At 48.1% G+C, this 16,916-nt stretch overlaps 1 protein-coding gene across 2 annotated transcripts; it reads left to right on the top strand.

Annotated features, from left to right (window-relative positions):
• Positions 1–2,252: 2,252 nt before the first annotated feature.
• On the top strand, positions 2,253–16,259 carry LOC128342612 (zinc finger and SCAN domain-containing protein 31-like). 2 transcript variants are annotated; one of them, XM_053290128.1, is made up of 4 exons: positions 2,253–2,306; positions 5,134–6,774; positions 7,997–8,123; positions 12,594–16,259. In XM_053290128.1, the coding sequence occupies exons 2-4, from the start codon at positions 6,082–6,084 to the stop codon at positions 13,859–13,861; spliced, it is 2,088 nt and encodes a 695-aa protein (XP_053146103.1). In that variant the 5' UTR covers positions 2,253–2,306; positions 5,134–6,081; the 3' UTR covers positions 13,862–16,259. The 2 variants fall into 2 exon arrangements, with proteins under 2 accessions (XP_053146103.1, XP_053146102.1); XM_053290127.1 differs by lacking the exon at positions 2,253–2,306 and adding an exon at positions 2,463–2,606.
• Positions 16,260–16,916: the final 657 nt, after the last annotated feature.

The raw sequence follows: 16,916 nt of genomic DNA on the forward strand, positions 1-16,916 counted from the left end.
AGCAATAGTGTACCTTTGCATATGGTATGTCAGCGGGACAAACAGAGGAGGGTTGTTGCCTTCATGTTCTACTTGTAAGCACACATCGGTACCTCCATGCAACCTAACATCTGCAGAGGGCTATAATTAACCTATGGCTTTCACTACCACAATATGAAGGGCTGGCTGCAGCAGGACTGAGGGGTTTATTGACAAAGGGCCAAACAGGTACATGCCCCTCCCCTCAATGCCTGTGGTGGGGCTTACCTCAGTGTTGTCTGGAGGGGTGTTGCTGTGGAGTTTTCATTGCAATAATGACAGGGACAGAAGGAAAACTCCTCCATGTGCCGCCTTCTCTCTTCTCCTGCCCCATCCTATCAAGTGGTGCCAACAGGCCTACATAGGAACATAGGAAGCTGCCATATAGACCCTAGGTCCATCTAACTCAGTATTGTCTTCACAGACTGGTAGCGTTGCAGGCAGGAATCTCTCTCAGCCCTATCTTGGAGATGCTACCAGGGAGGGAACTTGGAACCTTCTGCTCTTCCCAGAGTGGCTCCATCCCCTGAGGGGAAGGTCTTACAGTGCTGCTCACACTTCTAGTCTCCCATTCATATGCAACCAGGGTGGACCCTGCTTAGCTAAGGGGACAAGTCATGCTTGCTACCACAAGACCAGTTCTTCTAAAAGGAATGCAATCTTTTTGTGTTCTCTCTTTGGGCACAGAGGGAGAGTTTAAAGAGCAACTCCTCCGTTAGATTTTTTTGGCGGGGAGAGGAAATAATTGAAGATATGGGTTATTAGGAGTATGGGGGAAGTAATATGAGGGGACTCTTCAAATTATTAGGTAGGAATCGGCACCCCTGGTGCTCCATCTCCTCCCTTTTACTACAACTCCTCCTATTACTACAATTTATGTTGGCAAATCTCATAATTTCATAGAATCGCAGAATTTAAGAGTGGAAGGCACTGGATTAAAATGAAGGACTGGATTAAACTGGATTAAAATTAAGGTGCGTCTTATAGTCCGTAGCGTCTTATAGTCCGTAAAATACGGTAACTCTTCAGTCCTAAGTCCTGGCTTGACTCTTCGGTTCTGACTCCCCTGTGGTTGCTGCCCACAGCTCAGCCCTGACAAATGACAGGGAAGATTCCAGGAGGCGATACGGAGACAAATATTACCAGCTGAAGATGAAAATGAAAGAGGAAGTCTCAACAGTTCCTGCACCTGGCGGAGAACCGGAAGAATCCAGAAACAGCCTCCATGTTGCCCAGGAGGGGACTGTGGAAGAGGGTCAGCGCCCCATTAGACCTGAGCAGACTAAATTGGAACCAGAAGAGAGGCCGTTGCAGTGCTGGGAAGCAAAGGCAAGTCTTCCCCCAGAGACCTCTGCATCATAGCACAACCTCATGGGGGGAAAGTTACCATTGGCAGATGGGCTGGGAGAATGGAAGTGATGAAGGAGCAAGAATCTCGGCTGAGAGATTGCTGCCCAGGAATATCAAACTCTGATGCTATCCCTGATGATATGTGCTAATGAAGAGTACTTCAACTATGGGTCCCCAGATGTTGTTGGACTACAGCTTCCATCATCCTCTGCTAATGGCCCTTGTGACTGGGGATGATGGGAGTCATAGTACATCTGGGGACCCAAGGTTGGGATGTCCAACTTTTATCCCATCACACTCCTCCTCGTACTGGATATGCGGTCCTTTCTGCTGCGGCTACTACTATGAATATGTATCTGTAGATTTCCTACAAAAGTTCTCCAAGTGGTTTACATGTAAATAACCTTTTGGTTCCCTTCCCAAAAGGGTTCACAGTCTAAAAGGGAATATAAGGTAATATCAGCAACAGGCACAGCCACTGGAGAGACACTACTACGCGGAGGTTGAATAGCAAACAGTCATAAGAACATAAGAACAGCCCTGCTGGATCAGGCCCAAGAAGGCCCATCTAGTCCAGCATCCTCTTTCGCACAGTAGCCCACCAGATGCCGCTGGAAGCCATAGGCAGGACTTGAGGGCATGCCCTCCCTCCTGCTGTTACTCCCCTGTAACTGGTACTCAGAGGCATCCTGCCTATGAGGGTGGAGGTGGCCTATAGCCCTCCGACTAGTAGCCGTTGATAGACCTCTCCTCCATGAAGTTATCCAAACCCTTCTTAAAGTCATCCAGGTTGTTGGCTGTCACAATCTCCTGTGGCAGAGAATTCCACAAGTGGATTGTGCCTTGTGTGAAAAAGTACTTCCGTTTGTTGGTCCTAGGTTTCCCGGCAATCAGCTGCTCTCCCCTTGCTAAAGAGAAGGCAACCACCGCTTTCAAAGGTACCTCTCTGCTCAGTTAGCCGTGTGTGTGTGTGTGTGTGCGACTGATTGCCCCCTAGGATTGCAGAACTCTCTCCTGCCGAAGGGCAGAGGGGATACAAGGGTTAAAATGACAGAAGACTGATTCCTAGAGAGGCCCGGGAATGAGGCCGAGGAGGCCGGGAGGAGGCCTGATGCAGCAGGGATGGCCCCTTCCTGTGCTGCTTTCCACGCTGCATTCTCCGCTGCTCCTCTTCTTGCCAAAAACTGCATTTGGAATTTCTCAGCACAGAGACATTGGCGGCCATCCATGTTCGAGCAGTGAGTTAAAGGGAGCTTGTTTGCATGGGGGGAGGCGAGACATACGGAAGGGGAAGAGAAAATGCAATGGTTGGAAACTGGAGTTCTCGGTTCGTGGCGCTGGTTCCTCTTTTCCCAGGACACAGAAAGAGAAAGAGAGACAATTTAGTGCCGTTGATTCTCGGTGCAGTAACACCCCTCGCACCCTAACTCTGCGATTCCTGGCGTGTGGTTTTGTTTCTTGTTCTCCATTGCTATTTTACACCTGTCAACAAGAGCCCTCTTCAGACATGATATTCTATGAATATTTTAAACGTGAATCTGAGTATAGGTCCCTCAAATGTGTGGGTACAGATAGGACCTGCGCGCAAAAACAAACCCTATATGGATTCAGCAGTATGTCAAGGCATCTAAAAAGAATCCAGCTATATACATATATTTTAGTATAATTATGATGATAAAACAATGCCCTTAGGTAACACTATCCAGTTATGTTGGCGTCAACTCCTGGCGACCACAGAGCCATGTGGTTGTCTTTGGTGGGGTTAGGATTTACAGGAGGGGTTTACCTTTGCCTCCTCCCTCCCAGTGTGAGATGATGCCTTTCAGCGCCTTTCTATATCACTGCTGTCCGATATAGGAGTTTCCCATATTCTGGGAAACACACTAGCAGGGATTTGGACCAACAGCCTCCTGCTCTCTAGGCAGGTTGCTTCCCGGCTATTATATAGGGAGTTATAAAACTCAGTCAATAAAACTAAATCTGTATACACACAACATGGTCATTAAGATGGTCTCTATATCAAATTACAAAGTCCAGTAGTCCAAAAGCTCATCAATAAAATGGGAGAAGTCCAAGTCAATCTTCCCAATGTCTTGTTTTAGCGGAGGGATAACATATCATAGTTTTGCCAGCATTTGTTCATGGATATACTGTTGCCAGACGCGTTTCAACTCTTAATTGAGTCTTCTTCAGTGGCAAATGTAGTATTTAACAAAATATCATATATGCTGTTTACCTCTACCCAACCTAAGGATAGGGTTATTGTTCCTATATAGTTTTATTGATTTATAACTCCCTGCATAACTGGATAGTACTCCCTAAGGATATAGTTTTATCATAATTATATTGAAATATATCCATAGATAGAAATGCACTGCTGTGTCTGTGTTCAACATAGCATGTGCATAACTATACCTGTGTACAGATCTGTATCTGTGTACACTGCACACTTGCTGTATGAATGTTGAACATAATGTCTGAAGAGGGCCATGGGCATGTCTGAAGGAGTGTGTGCAATTGACTGTATATGTGTACATGGTTTTGTGTGAATGATTGTAATGCTTTCATGTAAAAAGTGAACCTGGGTACAGACCCCTCAAATGCATGGTACAGATAGGAAGTGCGCTGCTGCACTTGTGTTCAACATAATGTGTGAATCTGTACCTGTGTACACTGTACACTAGTACGAGAGTTTAGATTAATGTCTGATTAGGGCTTGTATCTGTGTTCAGCTTAATGGGAACCCGAGAATAGGCCCCCTCCAGTGCAGGGGATAGATAGGAAGTGCACTATTGTATGCATATTGAATGTAACACGTGAATAACTGCACGTGCATGCAGATTCATGTATGCATACACTATGCACAGATTGTGCATTGAATATAACATATGAATTGGGCTCTTGTCTACTGTTTTAAAGCCATCTAAGATGATTACTATTACTACAGTTTATGTTGGCAAATCCCATAATTTCATAGAATCGCAGAATTTAAGAGTGGAAGGCACCTTGGAGGTCTTCTGGACCAGCCCTCTGCTCGGTGCAAGAAAGAGCTACAGCATCAGTGTTCCCTCTAAGGCGTGCACATGTTTGTGCGTTCACAAGGTTTTTAAAATGTCTGCTCAGTTAATTTCAGATCCCGCTCAGGTTGAATCAGGAAGGCTCCACTCTGAATGCCTGTGCACGCACACTGCCTTGATACTGCCGCCCAGAACAAAACTCATTCCGCACACAGAAGACAAAAATTAGAGAGAACACTGTACAGCATCCCTGGCAGCAGCAGCAGAGCCATCAGAATGGTGGCCTCTGTTCTGCCCCACGGCCCCACTGTATGCACGTTGCACACACAAGTGATGCCCTGTGCATGTGAAATCATGTGCAAACGAGACATGTCCAGAGTTCCAAAGAGCCTGTGCATGCTCTCCACTCTGGAGTTCATTTGCAGCCAGTGTGTGCAGGCTGGCTGCATTATTTCCCTTTCTCCCTCTCTGGAAATAATGCAGCCAGCCATCAAACGCTAAGGGTGGCATTGCCTCCCCCAAGAAATCCAGAGGAGGGCTTGAACCCCGCTGCCCCCAACTGGCAGCCCAGCGGGGGCATTGCTCCCTCTGAGAAATCCTGGAAGAGGCTTGAGTCAAGGAGGGCTTGAGTCAAGGAAATCCTGGAGGGGACTTGAGCCCTGCCCCCTCATGAAGTTTACGCCCCTGTCTCTGATGTGTATCACTTTGCAGTTTGATTAAATTTCATCTCTTGCTTTTTTCCTGTCAGGAGCTGTCTTTGTACTGGATCCTGGGAGCTTTGAGAGACTGCCCCTTTGATGAGCTGTTGAAACTGCAGCCAGCGTGGTGTAGTGGTTAGAGTGCTGGACTAGGACCGGGGAGACCCAAGTTCAAATCCCCATTGAGCCAAGATACTTGCTGGGTGACTCTGGGCCAATCATTTCTCTCTCAGCCTAACCTACTTCACAGGGTTGTTGTGTGGAAAAAATTAAGTATGTAGTACAACGCTCTGGGCTCCTTGGAGGAAGAGCGGGATATAAAATGTAAAAATTTAAAAAAAAATGCAGGCGAAAAGGGCTCCCTGGCTTTAGGCAGGCCACTGGATCCTTCCGGAACAGGAAAGACTATAAAGGACTTCCTGTTTGGGCTAGAACTTTGCCTAAGCAATAAGGTCTCTTTGGCTCTGGTGTGTTCCTGTTTGCGACTGCTATCTTTAGTTTTGACTACCTGCTTCCATCTTGACCCCTGGCTTGACTCTTCAGCCCTGGCCTGGTTCTTGACTCCAGACTTCTGCCTCCATTTCTGACTCCTTGTTGGACTCATCGGTTTTGACTTCCGGTTTCCATCTTGATTCCTGGCTTGCTTCTTGGTCCTGGCTTGTGGCCTAACGCCTCAGTTTTGCTCTCTGACTTCCATCCTGGCTTGCTTCTCAGTCGTGGCTTGACTCTCCACTCCTGGCGTCTGGCTTGATTCCTCAGTTCTGACCTCCAGCTTCCATCCTGATTCCTGGCTTGCTTCTCAGTCCTGGCTACTGACTTGATTCCATAGTCCTGATTCCTGGCTTGATTCTCTGACTCAGGACTTGACTCTTCAGTTCTAAATCCTGGCTTGACTCTTCGGTTCTGACTCCCCTGTGGTTGCTGCCCACAGCTCAGCCCTGACAAATGACAGGGAAGATTCCAGGAGGCGATACGGAGACAAATATTACCAGCTGAAGATGAAAATGAAAGAGGAAGTCTCAACAGTTCCTGCACCTGGCAGAGAACCGGAAGAATCCAGAAACAGCCTCCATGTTGCCCAGGAGGGGACTGTGGAAGAGGGTCAGCGCCCCATTAGACCTGAGCAGACTAAATTGGAACCAGAAGAGAGGCAGCTGCAGTGCTGGGAAGCCCAATGGCAGGAGTTCCTGAAGAGAGTAGAGTCCTCTCACTCTGTGTGGGGCAACACACAGCTGTCAGAGGCCAAGGCCTCTCTTGTTCTCTCTGATATCTGCCAAGGGCCACGTAGAAATGGGGTGTCCAGACTTCTGCCAGCCTCCATAGGTGGAGACCCAAAGGCCTCTGGGACCCTGAAACCTGGAGAAGAGGGCCAAAACGTGAAGGAGGATTTTCTGAGCAATGAGAGCATCAATGCTGAAGTCCAGCGCCAACGTTTCAGAACTTTCTGCTACCAGGAGGCTGAGGGACCTCGAAGGGCTTTCCGCCAACTCCAGGAACTTTGCCATCAGTGGCTGCAGCCAGAAAGACACACCAAAGAGCAGATCCTGGAGCTGGTGATCCTGGAGCAGTTCCTGGCCATCCTGCCCTTGGAGATGCAGAGCTGGGTCAGGGAAGGCCAGCCAGAGACTGCCTCCCAGGTGGTGGCCCTGGCAGAGCATTACCTGCAGGAGACCCAAAGATGGCAACAGCAGGTGAGAACATGTCGTCCTAAGGCAGGGGTGGTTCAACCTCTTTAAACAAGTGTACTGTATTTCAAATCTTCAGCTCAGATAACCCATATGAGCAGCCAGTAAAGGTGACCCCCAGAAATGAATCTTGCCAAAGTTGGTTGGAAATAAAACACAAGCTAAGGGAATCTGCCCTCACCCTAGAGTCAGACGAAACAAAACAAAAACCCACCCCACTAATGCTAGGCTGTGGCTTCCTTCCTCTTCCCATCCCTCGGAGCCTCATGGCCAGGGCTCCACGGCATACCTCTGACCTGGCCCCAGCTCGCCCTCCTCTTCCCTGTATGCCTGGCCTGTAGGAGAAGGTCCTCAGACTTAGTCCACCCCTCCCTCGGCCTGACTGACGGGCTTGGCAACGAGGGCAATGATGATGCTGAGCATCAGCCAGCTGAGCATCAGCGAGGAGAGCTGGTCTTGTGGTAGCAAGCATGAATTCTCCCCTTTGCTCAGCAGGGTCTGCCCTGGCTTGCATTTGAATGGAAGATTACATGTGAGCACTTTAAGACATTTCCCTTAGGGGATGGGGCCGCTCTGGGAAGAGCCCCTGCCTGCTTGCATGCAGAAGGTTCCAAGTTCCCTCCCTGGCAGCATCTCCAAGATAGGGCTGAGAGAGATTCCTGCCCGCAACCTTGGAGAAGCCGCTGCCAGTCTGTGTAGACAGTACTGAGCTAGATGGGCCAATGGTCTGACTCGGTAGAAGGCAGCTTCCTATGTACCTTGCTTTTAAAGCTGTCAGTCAGGCTGAGGTGGGGTGGACAGAGTCTGAGCACCTAGCCAGCCAGTCCTGTGGGGTGGGGGAGCAAGGGATGCTGTCTGACACTCCTCCCCTTCCCCTCTCAGAGAAGGAGCCAATGATGTAGGAAGTAAGTGAGGCAGAGAAGCAGGAGGATTCTGTGTACCCCATGTACCCGCCCCCCGGCAAGGTTTCAAAGTACCCTTAAGCGCTTGAGTTGAAAACTCCCGGCCTAAGGAGCTCTCAGAGTCTAAAACTGGTGATGAAGAGAGACAGAATATGGCCCTTGCCCATTTGTAAGCCACTGTTTGCTTCCCTCTTTCCATAGCTAAGTAGGACAATCTCCCTAGTTAGAATAGTCCTGCATATGCAGAGGGTTGCAGCATTTGGTGCCCTGCCTTAGGTGTGTTCTTGGCCTGCCATAGTATCTGATAGTTGTCATTTTGCCACTAGGTGCTGGGAACATTTGACAAGCTGAATGCAAGTTTCTCCAAATCTGAGCAGATTCCCCTGGATCCTCAAGAGAAGAATCCCTCCTTGGAGATCAAACAAGAGAGCAATGGATACCACAGCTTACTAGGTAAGGATTTCCTGTGTCTGCTCTAATTCTGACTTCCTTAAGGCACAATTTCAGTTCCTTTTATCAGGGTGTAGCGAGGTTAGAATGGTGCCTGGGACATAAGAAGAGTCCTGCTGGATCAGGCCCAAGAAGGCCCATCTAGTCCAGCATCCTGTTTCACACAGTGGCCCACCAGATGCCTCCAAGAAGCCCACAGGCAACAGGTGAGGGCATGCCCTCTCTCCTACTGCTTACTCCTCTGCAACTGGTATTTAGAGGCATCTTGCCTCTGAGGCTGGAAGTGGCCTATAGCCCTCAGACTAGTAGCCACTGATAGACTTGTAGTGATAGTTGCCACTGATTGACAAAAGTGAGGATGGGCTCCCCTGTTCCCAAACCCCATCCCACCTTTTCTTCCTCCCCCATTGCTTTTGTAGGAGAAGTGTAAGGACATGGTGAAAAACAAAAAAATATCTGCATGTCCTTTCTCTCATTCATATACAAATACCATCACACTCCCCATGCACACAGACACTTACACACACACGTGTGTGTGTGCATTTCCCTGGTTCGGATTTTTTTTTTTTTAACGTACTTTAAAAAACAACAACATATATACCTGAGGCATCATCTCATACTGCGTGGGAGAAGGCAATGGTAAACCCCTCCTGTATTCTACCCAAGACAACCACAGGGCTCTGTGGTCACCAGGAGTCAACACTGACTCGACAGCACACTTTACCTTTACCTATGTATATATCTCCTGGAGTTCTTTCAGATGGCGACTTTGCCGCAGCTTTCCTTTGGGAGAGTGGGTGTTCATTCACATATCGGCCAGATTTACCCGAAGTCTGTGTGATATTTCAGAGAGCACTTCACACACGATTCGAGTTTTCCCCGCCATATTGGAACCTCGCCTGATTTGTATCCGGGGTTAAAAAAAAAATCTTCTTTTTGCGTCAGAGTATCCGGTATGCCCCGAACCCGCAGTAAAACCTCATGGCCAAGCTGCGGTAAAGCCTGCTGTCTGAAAAAGCTTCTGGAAAGGGCTTGTCTTTTTTGAAAAGAAGTCTTTTTTGAAGATGAGTCCTTGGATCAGGAGCCAACAGCATGCTAGTGAGTTGTGGAAGTGGGAAGGGGACATTTGTGCCCCCTTGTTCAATCATCGCTACGCCCTTGCCTCTTGTCTCCCTATGATTGCTGATGATTTGCATGGGTTCCCACAATCCCCTCGGCATTTCTGCCCATCCTAAGAACATAAGACTTGCTCTGCAGGATGAGACCGGAAGTCTGTCTGCCCCAGGATTCTGTTTCCAGCAGCCCCAGACAGTTGCGGGCACAAAGGCAGTAACCGTGGCTAATTTTTCAGTTAGTGATTCTTGAGTGGTTTTTTGGCTTTTGATCTTTTTTCCAGTTGCTTTTTGTATAACTATTTTGTTATTTATTTAATATATTTGTATCCCACCCCTCCAGTACAATACTGTTCGGGGCATCTCACCGACAATTAAATTAATAAAACAATATACAATTAATAGAATTCAGTGATAAACAAGACGCCAGTTAAAACCAGATGTACAAATTTAAAACTGACTAGAAACCAATAAAGAATAAAAACTAAAATGCCTCTCTAAAAAAATGGGTCTAAGTGTTTCTTAAAAACCCTGAAGGAGGGAGCATGGTGAAGCTCGGCCAAGAGGGAATTCCAAAGCTGAGGGGCCACGGTGGAAAAGGCCCTGTCTCTGAGCCCCACCAACCAGATCTCTGTCAGTGGTGGGGCTTCAAGCAGGGCCCTGGCAGGTTCATTTGGGCAGATGAGGCCCGACTAACAGATATCCTGGCTGTGCGTATTTGATTTTACTTTGTCATCATTCATTGTTGTGTTCTATCATCTATATATTTAATTCTCCTAGACATACCCATTGCTAATCCCATGTGTGGCAGCTCTTGCGAGAGTTTGCAAGTGGCTACGGACAGGATAGCGACAGGGATGGGGGAGAAAATAGGGATGCTGGCCAGCCACTGTAGGAGGCAGCTGGAGGAAGCGGTGGTGGGCTGGCCTGGCGAGCAGCAGGATTTGGTGGGCGGGTGGGAGGAGGTGGTGGGCTGGCTTGCCAGAAACTGCGGGGGGCAGCTGGCCAGAAAGCCGGGCGGGGGGGGTCGAAAAAGGCAGCGGTGGTGGGTGTGCAGATGCTCTGCGCCAGGCCCAGCTAGTTTTAAATAAGTGGCCTTGAGCTTTCTTGATCCTGCAGAACCCATGAACCTCAAATCTTGTGCTCATGACTGGCTTTATGAATAAACATTCTTTCAGTGAGTTGTGCTCATTCCAACCAATCATTTGACCTGGGAACAACGGTCACAGTTGGAAAGGCAGAGTAAAAATGCTTCTAATAAATAATACAAACTGGCCTGACTTTTAAGATCCTCTCCAGGGTCCCGTCTCCAGGTGTCCTCACATTCAGAAGCAGAGTGAATTCACAAGCAGAGAGAGTGTCTTCCCCTGTAGTTAGTCCTGTCATCTGTAGTGGAGCTGAAGCTCAGTGGTAATGCATCTGCTCTGTTTTTGATGCAGAAGGTCTCAGGTTCAATCCCTGCATCTCCAAGTGAAATCCTTATAAAGATAATACTGTCTGTCTAATATATTGGAGTCAATACCTAGGATGGACAGGCTAGACCAAAGGGTCTGGTTCAGTATAAAGCAGCTTCCTGTGACTCGGCTCTTTGGGGAAGGACTATAGCTCAGTAAAGCATCCACTCCGTGGGAGAGTCCCTCCTCTGCTTGCAGTAGGTCCCAGTTTCGATCTCTGGCATCTCCAGGTAGGACTGGAGAAGATCTCCAGCCCTGAAACCCCAGAGAACTGCTGCCAATCAGTATATGCAACACTGGACTAGGTGAACCAATGGTCTGACTTAGGAGACAGCAGCTTCATGTGTTTATCTGGAACATCCATAGCTCAGCGGTAAAGCACATTCTTTGCAAGCAGAAGGTCCCAGGTTCAATCCCTGGTATCTCCAGGTAATGCTGGGAAAGGCTCCTACCTGGAGAGCAGTGTTCCCTCTAAGAGGGAATCCCAGATGTTGTTGACTGAAATTCCCATAATCTCCAAATAAAGGCTATTGCAGCTGGGGATGTTGGGAATTGTAGTCAACAACACCTGGGAATCTCTGTTAGAGGGAACACTGCTGGAGAGCTGCTGCCAATCGTGGAAGACAATATTCATCTAGACCGGTGTTTCTCAACCGCCAGTCCGTGGACCGATGTCAGTTCGTGAGGAGTTGACTCCCGGTCCGTGCTTGTCCATGAAGAATTAACCCCCACCCCACCCCAAAAACCCAATTTCGAGCCAGAGCAGGCCGCCACTGCCGGGAGCTCTCTGGAGCTCATTTCTAGGCAGGCAGCCCTCACTGCTGGGATCACATTCATTTTGAGGAAGTGAAATGAACATTATCCAGCCTGCCTAGAAATGAGCTCCGGGGAGCTCACCCGGGCTCTGTGGATCCTGGGCCCCGCCCCCTTTGCGTGTGATGTCACTGGATCCACAGAGCCCAGGTGAGCTCCCCGGAGCTCATTTTTAGGCAGGCAGTCCTCGCTGCTGGGCTTATGTTCATTTCGAGGAAGCAAACTGAGCGTTATCCCAGCAGCAAGGGCTGCCTGCCTAGAAATGAGCTCTGGAGAGCTCCCGGTGACAGCGGCCCCCACCGGCTCAAAATTGTTTTGCGGGGTGCCTGGGGGTGTGGGTGGGAGCGAGGGGGGGTGACCCCTTTACTAACTGCTGGTCCCAGAAACTGCACACAAAGAATGTGTGCAGTTCCATGACTCCAAAAACGTCGAGAAACACTGATCTAGACGCACCAGCATTCTGACTCAGTATCTCAGGACCATCTGTAGCTCAGTGATAGAGCACCTGCTTTGCATACAGAAGGCCCCAGGTTCAATTCCCAGCATCACCAGGTAGGGCTGGGAAAGATTCCTACCTGAAGCCCAGGAGAGCTAATGCCAGTGGGAGTGGACACTATGCCAGATGAGCCAAAGGCCTGGCTCAATGGAAGATTGCTTCCTCTGTTCCTGATGGTACAGTAGTTTCCTGTCTTCAGGGGGTTTGGCTAGAATATCTCAAAGGGTCCTAAGAGAGCCACCACTTTAAAATATGCCTCTTTGCCCAGTTAGCAAGAGTAACTGGGTTTCTTGTTTCTTGTACTAAATGGTTTAGCAACTTGAGGGGCTTCTAGAAGAAATCTGGATCTACTGCAGTCTGTGTGCTCTTTCTTCCACTGTTAATATGCATAGGAGCCTTGCGGCGGGGGGGGGGAGTGGCAACCCACTTTAAGATAGCTGAGATGTTTTCTCCCCAAATCAGACCCTTCAGCTTCCATTTGAGACTCTTCTGACTTTGTGGGGGGACACAGGAGAAGTGCATCTCAACATAAACGATATAAGGAGGAAAAAATGTTATCTTTGGTTTCCTTTCATTTTTACAAGATTATCCATTGCAGGAGGTGATATACTGGTGAATGAGTGTGGCAAGGAACTACAGGGGATGCCCTCAGAAAAATCAGAGCATGAGGAGGAGGAAGAAATCCTTGGCAACCAACACAGACCAGAGAAGTTGATGGAAAACGAGACAGAAGAGGGAAGGAATCAACACATTACTGGGTTAGGTAGTGACAGCTGCAAAATTACAGCCCCAGAAAAAATACACCAAGGGACTAGAAGGAATACATGCTCTATTTGTGGGAAGAGCTTTACTCGAAAATCGGGCCTCAATAGACACCAAAGAATCCACACAGGAGAGAAGCCCTATGAATGTGCAGACTGTGGGAAAAGCTTCAATCGGAAAGCCAACCTTATGACACACGAGAGAATCCACACCAGACAGAAACCATACCAATGCTCTGACTGTGGGAAAGGCTTCAAACATAAATCAGGCCTTACTCTGCACCAGAGAAATCACACCGGAGAGAAGCTTTACAAATGCTCATACTGTGGCAAAAGCTTCAATCGGAAAGCAAATCTGATGATCCACGAGAGAATTCACACAGGACAGAAACCATACACATGCTCGCACTGTGGGAAAGGCTTTGGGCATAAATCAGGTCTTACTGGACACCTGAAAAATCAAACAGGAGGGCAGTATAAATGCTCCACCCGGAAGAAGAGCTACATTCGGAAAGCAGATGTTTTCAGATACAGGCTGCTGAATGAATGTGAAAAAGAACCAGAGGATATACATCCAGAAAAAGCAGAGCAAGAGGGAGGAACCTGTGGAGATCACAGACCAGATATGCAGGTAGAAAACCAAACAGAAATGTGGATGAATGCATCCACCACAAGTCTAGGGGGTGATGTTTGTGAAACGACAGTCCTGCAAATATTAGATGAAGGAATTAACAGGAACACCTGCCCTGTCTGTGAGAAGAGCTTTACGACCAAATCGAGCCTTAGTAGACACCAGAGAATCCACACAGGGGAGAAGCCATATAAATGCACATGTTGTGGGAAGAGCTTTAACCGGAAAGCGAACCTGATGTCCCATGAGCTAATCCACACAGAACAGAAATCCTACAAATGTTCCAGCTGCGGGAAAAGCTTTCGACATAAATCAAGCCTTCTGGTGCACCAGACAATACACACAGGGGAGAAGCCGTATGACTGCTTGGTCTGTGGGAAGAGCTTCACACAGAGAGCAAATGTAGTCAGGCACCAGAGAAAGCACACCAGAGAGGAGCAAGATGGCTGTGCTTCTCAGACTTCAAATAGTTGAGGCACGGTTTAGAAACAATAATAATTGGAAGAACGTTTCACTCTCTTACCTGGAAAAGCTGGGTTGGTGTCAGTGCCCTGGCAGAGCTAACTTCTCATGTTTGTCCTCGGGCCTCCCCATCCCTGGGAGGATCAAGCCCAGCCACAGTTTGGTTGACCAATGCCATTCTCCACCAGTGTTCCCTGTAGTAAGGATCCCCAGCTGTTGTTGACTACAACCCCCATAATCCCCAGCCTTAGGCCATTGCAACTGGAGATGCTGGGAGTTGTAGTCAGCAGCTGGGAATCCCTGTTACAGGGAAAACTGCCCCCCCCCACACACACACACAGATCCAGCGCTTCCAGTATAGCATCATTTAAGAGCTAAGAGCATGGGGGGGGGAGGTGATTGCCACCAATCACCCACCATATTTTCCCACAATGCCCTGGAACATGACATTGACAGCGTTGTGAGGGGGGAATGGCAGCTGCCAAGCCCTGCTGTCCCTGCTGCCACCAAGATAAGCTCTGCCATGGACCTTAGAAGGACCCATGAACCATTGAAGGGCTCTTGCTGTGGGCTCCCTGAAACCTGCAGCTGGCCCTCTCGAAGGCTTACTCATTGTGTGTTTAAACATGAAAAACTGCACACCCATGTGCGACGCTTCTCTATAACGTGCTGTTCTGGGCACTTTTACGTTGTTGTTTTATTCTCCTGCTCTATCCCATTCCGCTCAGAATGGCTTCTAGCAGGGGTTACCAACAGTGGATACTAGTACCCCTAGCATATCCCCCCAGCACTCCCTAGCACTCGTAGAGCTACCAGGAGATACTTGGAGCCCTGCTGCCTCTCCACGCTGCAGCTACGCAGTTTGTTCCCCTTCTGAGGATTGCCAGCTTGAAGCCAACACGTTCTCAGCAATGTGTCCCATGCAGAAGGGGCAGGAGGAGGGCCCCTCCTCCTTTGCTCCTGATTGGCTGGCTGTGTGCTGAAACTCAGCCTGATTGACAGGCTTCAGTAAATTAGCACTAAGGACTTCCATTGAAATTAATGGGACAAGTAAACATGTCCTATTAATTTCAATAAGACTCTTATGGATGTAAGCCAGTTACTGTAGTAGGCTGTCTCCCTACCTGTAATGATTAAATTTGTGCTTTTACGTGTATACACATAAATATTACAGTTATGAGGCGGGCTACTCCAGTCACTGGCTTACATCCAGATTGTTACTCATAAGTAGTCTTATTGAACTTAATGGGACAAGTTTACTTTCAGTGGAAGTGCTTATGAGTAACTTAATCTGATTTTAAGCCAGTGATTGGAATAGCCTGTTTCATACCTGTAACATTTAAATGTGTGTGCTTAAACCTTCAGCTCAGTGTGTGTGTGTGTGTGTGTGCGCGCGTGCTTAACACACACACATACACACAGCTGAAGGTTTGCAACAGAAAGGGTGCATTTGTTTAAAAAAGGTTGGGAACCCCTGGCTCATAGCAACCCCCCCCCAAAAAAAATTACTGTTCCTCTTGGTTGGAAGGAGGCCAGCCCAGAACAGTTACTTACACAGAGATGCAAAAGCCAGCCTCCTTTGCAAGAGGGTAATTGATGCTCTGCTTGTATATTGGAAATGATGTTCCAGCCTGTGTTCCCTCTAAGGTGTGCCTCATGTGAGCATGCTCACACTTTTAAAATCTCCGCTGAGTTGATTTTGGATCCTGCTCAGGTTTAATCCGGAAGGTCCCACTCTGAATATACATGCGCACACACTGCCTTGATACTGCCGCCCAGAAGAAAACTCATTCCTCACACTGTTGAAAAAAATTAGAGAGAACACTGGTTCCAACTGCACCTGCCACAGAGATTGGTAGAGTTCCTTCCTTGTGTGGAGGTAGATTGGAAGGAAGCTAAACCGGGAGTCATGCAAAGGCATGGTGGGACAGACTCCTGTGTTTTTTTTTTCTTTTTCTTGTGGCACCCTTGGAGCTGCCCACTGGCACACTAGCGCCCTCTCATGCTCCGTTTCAGGGATCACTGCTGTAGATATAATCAGAATTTACATCATGAGAAAACTTTCCCTGAAGTATATCTCTTATTAAACATCTGATGATATGCATAGGGATAGGAGACACAGTAAGTATTTAAACTCTGTGGGAAGAATAAGAACATGGGGTGGGGTGGGGGATGGAATGGTCACAATTTTTCTATTCAAATTTGATCTGGTGAGACATGTTCTGTGGCAAGTTCATTGGTATTAATTTGCAACAGATTAGCACATCATGAAATTTTCAATTTCACCTCTCTTACTTTGCAATTGTGTGTCTAAGCTTGACTTACTGCTAGCCAAGTATTATTTTTTGTGGATGTTTGTCAGTAACGTGATGTTATAATAAATGTACTCTATACATTTTTTAAAGCCTAATTTGTTTTTCTTTTTTCGAGGAGTTGTATTTTGTTTTTAGATTAAAGTTTGCTCATGTGTTACGAGGCATGCAGGAAGCCCCAGGTCCGATGCTCAGCATTTCCACTTAAAGAATCCCAGGTAGCCAAGTTGGAAAAGACCCTGCAGAGGTGGTAGAAGTCAGAATAGATGCCCCTGAGTAGATATTTGGGGAGGGGAGGCTTTCTGTGCCTTCCATGTACAAAGTCTGAGATTCCATGTTGGACATTACCAGCTAAAAGGATTTGAGATGGAATGAGAAAGAACTGCCTGAAATGTGGAAGAAGGGCCATAGCTCAGTAGCAGAGCACCTGCTTTGCATGCAGAGGTTCCAAGGTTCGATCCCTGGCTTCTTCAGGGAGGGCTGGGAAAGACTCCTGCCTGAAACCCTGGAGAAGTCTCCTGGGGAGCTGCTGTCAGTCAAAGTAGATAACACTAGAACATCTCCCAGAATGTAAGAAGAGCCCTGCTGGATCAGGCCCATCCAGTCCAGCATACTGTTTTGCACAGTGGCCCACCAGATGCCTCTGAGAAGCCCACAGGCAAGAGATACATGCATGCCCTCTCTCCTGCTGTTGCTCCCCTGCAACTGGGATTGAAAGGCATCTTGCCTCTGAGGCTAGAGGTGGTCCACAGCCA

Source organism: Hemicordylus capensis, chromosome 2, assembly GCF_027244095.1.
Source record: "Hemicordylus capensis ecotype Gifberg chromosome 2, rHemCap1.1.pri, whole genome shotgun sequence".
Taxonomy (NCBI): Eukaryota; Metazoa; Chordata; class Lepidosauria; order Squamata; family Cordylidae; genus Hemicordylus; species Hemicordylus capensis.